The sequence below is a fragment of the Arachis ipaensis genome, chromosome B05 (genome assembly GCF_000816755.2).
Source record: "Arachis ipaensis cultivar K30076 chromosome B05, Araip1.1, whole genome shotgun sequence".
Classification (NCBI taxonomy): Eukaryota; Viridiplantae; Streptophyta; class Magnoliopsida; order Fabales; family Fabaceae; genus Arachis; species Arachis ipaensis.
The window spans coordinates 13,685,764-13,692,632 of NC_029789.2; the positions used below are offsets into that span (position 1 = coordinate 13,685,764).

At 35.7% G+C, this 6,869-nt stretch overlaps 1 protein-coding gene across 1 annotated transcript; it reads right to left on the reverse strand.

Annotated features, from left to right (window-relative positions):
• On the reverse strand, positions 640-2,635 carry LOC107643005 (AT-hook motif nuclear-localized protein 24-like). The gene is given in 1 exon segment (XM_016346538.2): positions 640-2,635. A coding segment is annotated over 1 exon segment (948 nt). The 5' UTR covers positions 2,262-2,635; the 3' UTR covers positions 640-1,313.

Consider the following 6,869-nt stretch of genomic DNA (forward strand, 5'->3'; position numbering starts at 1 on the left):
TGAAGACGCGAAAATAATGTATGTTCTAATAATTAAATCTTTTATAATAAGAAATTTGATATGAAGATCATGAATAATGCTCTAATATGAATTGCTCCGAAGTTGAAATTATTTAATATTGGTGGGTTAAGGAAGAAATGATGAGTCCAAGTTGAGAATGAGATGGCGGGAGTAGTGAGACTGAGACAGGGTGCACATAAGGATCGAGAAGCCTGTTGTCTTTGTTGTTATAATTGCTTTTTAATGAAAGTGTGGGTTGAATGCCTCGAAAAAGAGCTTTCCTCAGACACCGCATGTGTGATCACGCACTCTTGCCAAACTACTTGCTTATATCTTTATCTCCTCACTCTACTTACTCATTTACTACTCCATAATACTAACTAGAGAAAAACACAATACTGTTACACCATTGTCTTAATGTCACTCCTTGAAGAATATCTTGTAATAGATCTTTTTTTTAGTGAAATACTTTCTATTTTTAGTATCTAATAATTAAGAAGGTCATCCTTTTCTTCTTCACCGATATTATATCAATTAATTAATTATACCTAGCAAGACCAATGGCTAAAGGAATTAATTATTTTCAATCCAGAAACATATGTAATGCAAGTCGAAATACAAAAAATGACGAGAACAAGGAATAACAATCATGATCATCACCATCTAATTCAATTCACCGTGGTCCATAACATACAGTTAGAGAAGTAGCTAGCCCGTGTCAGCTGCAACCATCAGTAAGCACCGCCACCAGAACTGGAAAATTAAACTTGCTCAGTAGAATTGCTTCCTTCCGAATTAGCTTCCATTATTCCTAGCTAGGACTGCTACTAAACACTACTAATAACTACTTAATTGTACTGCTAATTTCTTCAACTACTTGTACATCTCCAAGCTAATTAAGCTAAGTGGATTGGATAGAAGCAAGATGTAATGTACTTCATCACCACCTACCTCCGTTATTCTTGTCATAATTAAACACAAAATCAAACCCACCAACTAAACTATTATAGAGAAGATGCATCAATTTAATTACAGCAGTCTTATCAAAAAACACACGCAAATGCTACATAATAATAATTAAGCGCATAAGAAGATAGAACCTCAGTCAACATTCCTATTCAATTCCACTAGCTTGAGTTCGGATCCTAAGTAATTAAACACCCAAAGAAGAAGAAGCTGATGATGATAAGAAAGGGAAGATAATGGAAGAAGAAATAATTAAACAAGGAACTAACACGGTGGAATAGTAATAATAATAATAATAATGGAACTTACAAAGACACTGTTCCATATCATGATGATGATTGTGATGATCAATAAGGAGAGCGACCAGGAGTATTCCAGAAAGCTTCCGTTGGCATCTGAACTGAATTCAGAAGATTCGGATTCAAACCATGGAAGAGTGGAGCAGTTGCGTCTCCTAACATCTGCTGCTGTTGCTGCTGCTGCGCATGCTGCTGACCACCACCGGGGGACCCGATTGAGCCGCCGCCGCCACCGCCAGAACCTTGCAAGGGCATGGAAGGGTCCTCTTCCTCCAAAGGAAGTCTCTCATACGCAGCGTTGCTGAAGGAAGCGGACATGATGACCACCGGGCCGGAAGCAATTAGTGTCCCCACCACACTCCCTCCGACCACCTGCCCTTGCCCTCCGGCTAGATATATGGTCAAGCCGGAGGCCGCAGGTGGAGCAGGAGGAGGGAGGAAGGATCCCGCCAGGGACAAGATCTCGAACCTTCCATGGAGGGAGACGACGGCTCCAGAGGAAGCTGGTTGTCGGAGTGTGACGTTGGTGACGGTGCCGGTGCCGCTCATGATGCAAACCCCTCTTTGGCGCCTCCTTGCGAAGTTTGAGACGCTCTCAACGATGTCGCAACCGTCTGCAACCTCCATGACGTGCGTCTTTAGGGCATTGGCACTGTCGCGGGTTATGATGATCGGTGGCTTGGGTTTGTTCTTGGATCCAGCTGGTCTTCCTCTCGGTCTTCTTGTCATTTCGGTTTCACCGGATCCTCCTCCTCCAGGTGTTCCGTCTTTAATTATAGTATATGAGTTAGGTTAATTATGATAAATGTTTCTTTCCCTCTTCTGAGCGAGGTTGAGGCCTCCGCTGCTTCCGCTTTGCTCGTCTTCTGTTTGTTGCTGCTGCTGCTGTAAGGAGTGAAACTGCTGCTGCTGCTGTTGCTGATGGTGGTGCAACAGATCTCTTGCTGTGTGGAATGGTGGTGGAAGTGAATGGCCGTGTGCTGTAATTGGATCCATTATTATAACTCTATACACTCTATTAAGAAGATCTTCTTATATATCAAGCTTGCCAGCTTTTTTCTCTATATATATCTCTCTTCGATCTTCGCTTCTTTCTTGCAGCACAACTTAACTAAAACCTTTGAGGCTTGAAATTCGATCATCCAGCGATAGATGCTCAGTGGCGTAGGCTGTGAAAAATGGAAACTACTACTACTGCTGCTACTACTACTACTTCCTTTTGATGCAAGAATAATAATAATAAGAAAGAAAAAGAAAATAGGTAGCAGCGAGTTTCGTGCAGAGTTTAGGGTTGGATTGGATTGGAAATAACAAAAATATAGATCGAAGGTTTCGGGTAACATATCCGTGTGTGTGTGTGGGCGGTGAATGGGTCCCCCCCACCTCTGCACTATACTCTCTTATTTTATTCTAATTACTCTTTAACACCTCAACAACCCCCTGCTTATATTTACTTTTTGCCTTTTCATTTTCTAAAATTAAGCTTCTAATCTCTCTATAAATCATCATTGCATACTCTTTTTTAGTGGCATTGCACTATTAGCTAGCTAGAATATCCTACTTATTGTAAATTCTCCAAAATTTATATTTTTTTTATGAATTAAATATGTGACTATTGGGGCCTATTAAATTTAGTTGTTAAAGCTAAGAGATTTTGTGTTTCCTCTTCTCCCTAAAACTGTCATATCCACAGAGTAAAACAAAATATATTTAATGTACATTTCAATAGATATAAGTACTGATCTTACTATAACCATTGTTGATGAATTAAAAATTAAAAGTTTTATATTAAAATAATAGAGAAAAATGTAAATATATAATATATTAAATATGTTATGGGTTCACAAAATTGTCGATTATTTCATCATATCTAGTGGTGTTCAGAACATACAAGCATTGTTGAAACCCTAAATCTATATATATGGGTCAAAACTCGGAATTTGAGTTCAGGTGCGGCTTCTTGTTTCCTTTACGGTCTGGATATATAGCAAGTTGAGCTTTTCGTAGCTGGAGCGCTTCAAAAGTTGTTTTTACAAATAGTTATAGCCAAATGACAAAAGCTTTTTACAAAATTTTCTCTAATGCTACTTTTTCATGCTTTTTTAACGGCTTTGCTTCCACTATCTGTGGTGTTTTAATGGATTATTTGATGGTTTAATCCCTTAATTAGGATCTGAATTGTGTGACTGTCCACTTCAATTCAGTTCTCTTCTTTGAAAAGGTGTTCCTTTTGGGATAATAAGAACAATTTCTAATTGACGTTAGTTGCATAGAACGAATCTTAATTAATATTTTATCTATATATTTTGAAGATAATTCTATTTTCTACCTTGTGTTTCTTATTCATATAACTTATACTATACTTCATTAATTGCTATTAGTATTATTTGTACGTCTGAATTGAATTAGGAATTATATATTGCTACAACATATTTCACTTACAAAACATACAATTCATGCATTAAGTTGATTCATATGCATAACACTTCTCTATGCTAATTAACATCAGTATATATGCAGATGCACATGCAATATAATATATGTATCTATAGCGAGTATACATACATATATGTATATATATGGTGGTTTGAAGTAGTTTTTTGACGTTTTCGCAAGAATATCCACATACAAACGGGAACTACGGTGGTAATATGGCAGAGTGTGATTTAATTAATGAAAGAATAGCTGGCATAATTAAAGCTTAATTGGATTAAGTGTGTGAATGTGTTTGTTTGTGACTTTGTGCTTCAATTTTCTATGAGGCAACCACATGCACCACTTGGGTCCTCTGCAAATTCCATCTCTATAATAATATTATCTTAACGAGAAGTCCAACCTTTTAGATTGAGGTCCACCACCTCAATGCATGACACGTGTCTATTCCCCCGCTTCTTTCGGGTCTATTCCTGTGACCTTAGCTTCATCCCCTCCTTCCCTCCACTTTACTCATCAGTTTTATAATTACCTTATTTTCCAAACTATCTATATATATATATTCAATCATGTCATGATTCATGACTACCTCAATCATATAATATCATTTTTTGGTTCTCATGGTTCATGGCACAACCTGTCTTTTTCTAACTTATAATGGCCTTGTTCAGGAATCCCAGAAAGCTTACGAACTAAGTACCACCCTACACATCGATCTGAATTCACAAGATGCAAGCAGCAAAAGAAAACAAGGTAGCAAGCATAGATTGGTGCATGATGCATAACTAACCAAACATGGCAATCCACTATATTAGAAGCAAAGTAAATAGAGTAATCCATCCCTAATAACAAAATGAATATATTATTAATTAGGTTAAGTTTTTTAGAGTATATATAGTATATGATCGAGCAATAGAAATGTTTAGGATATGGGAAACAGGTGCATGATGCATGTTGGTCGAAATGCAATGTGATGAAAAGGTTCATTAGGAAGGCATGAATAATAATTAGCTTTTCTCTGTGACTAGTCTATGGGTTATTAGTTAGTTGTTTCGTGGGAAGTGGCACTACATACTGCATGCCACACTCATCACATGCACCACACTTTGGGAGAACCGGCGGCTTCAACACCTACCTAGCTAGCTAGATCAATTGAAATAAGGAAAAGTAGAAGTAGACAATAAAAATATTAAACAATATGAACAATGAATATATCGAATGTTTAATTTACTAAGTGTACAAATGGTTATTCTAATATTAAGATTTAGGTGAGTAATTTGAGAATGTAGTGTGTTTTACTTGAATTTAGTCAATTTTAGAGCTCGTTATTCATGTTATTCAAGAAAGTCATTTCTTACTTAACATAACCCAATAAATAATTAACATTCATCGAGATTTAGGATTTATTAATTAACAAGACATGCATCAAGCATGTGTGCACTATATATATACCAATACACTATGAAACTTTATTATATATGATGAGTCTTACGAGAACAAATAAAGATATGTATGTAGCTTATACTTGCAAGAATTGAAGGTGTGCTTGGTGGACTCTTGTCAAATGAATTTCCAGAATAAAGATTACGCACGCCATTTTTGTTTTCAATTAAAACTACATCAATTAAGGTAGATATATAGACAGCCACCGGGATGACAATTGACAATGACAGCATGCCGAAGTATTAGTCGCAGCCGCAAGAGTTAATTCAGATGACTATTAATTAAATGACGGACACCTTTTTTTGTGTTAACTTAAAAAAATTGCATGTAACGGTGAATAACCCAATATAACATAATTAAGAGTAAATTAATTAGGGAAAATTAAATGTGAGCATAGCATATAATATAATAAATGGGACGCAGAAGAAACAAAGAGGTAAAGGGTTGTATGGTTGGTGGAGAGCACGGGGTTGAGTGCATAATCCAGATTAGTGTCCGAAAACAGACGCGTGGGTGCCCCTGCCAGATGCAGCCATATATAATGATAATAATATAATAAAGAAACTGCCACATATAACGGCACCAGCGCCGGAGGCACTTTGCTTAGCTCAAATAACTCATTAATTCATTATTTCATTTTTTTTAATATTCGATTCTCCATAGACAGGTCGTTCCATTGCTTAAAATTGATCACTAGATTAAACCTCCCTCTGAAATTCAAAATTGAGTAGTTAAGGTGGGACGAAGATGAAGGGAGATTAGTAAGTGTTGGATGAATTGTGGCATGGACGTGCGTAAATTGAAAGCCATGAATCGCAAGATGCTCTTTGTCGGCCTGTGTGATGGTGTGGTGGGCCCCCATGCACACTGCTGGTTAACTCTCTTTTATTTCTACCAGTGCAGTCTTTATGTAGGTGTGTGCGTGTATGTGTGTATGTGTCAGAGATTCATGGACGCATGCCACTCTCTTCAACTCTTATCCACAATAACCCCATTTCTCTTCACTTCTATCAAGGCTTTACCCAATGCAAACCATCATCATGTGAATCCTCTTCTCTCTGTAACCTACCTTCACTACTCTTACCGCAAACCCCACGCCTTTAATTTTACTTCTTGCTAACTCTTTTCTCTTCCAAAACTATTTAGGGATCCAGTTGGTTCGGATTTGGACAAAATGAGAATTCATACAGTTAAATTTTAATTGGTTTAAATTAATTTTTTTTTACCGATCCAATCTAAATCAATAAATTTAGATTATATCAAGTTTTATAATGGATAATGTTATATATTCAAGTCTTTTTATGAACTAAATTTAATTAAATTAAATCATAAGACTTAAAATAATGTTAATTATAATTAATTTTTATTAGGTTAGACCAACTTAATTGAATTTNTAATTAGTATTAAACTAATCTGTTAATCGGGTTAGTTTGAATTTTGCGGTTTCAAAACTAATACCCAAATTAATTAAAATTAGATTTAATCGAATTAGACTCCATTATACTTAACCATCCTTCGAATCTAGAATCAATATAATCGAATTAGTTCAGTTTTAAACAAATAATTAAATTACTTCTACTTGTAAATACTCCTCTCCAAAATCCTACATTTCTACTATTAAGTAATACAAAAATCAACTTAATCAAAAAAATATTTAATCTATATTTTTATATAAATATATGTTATCTTTAATTTATTTTTAATATATATTTTATATTTATAACTAAT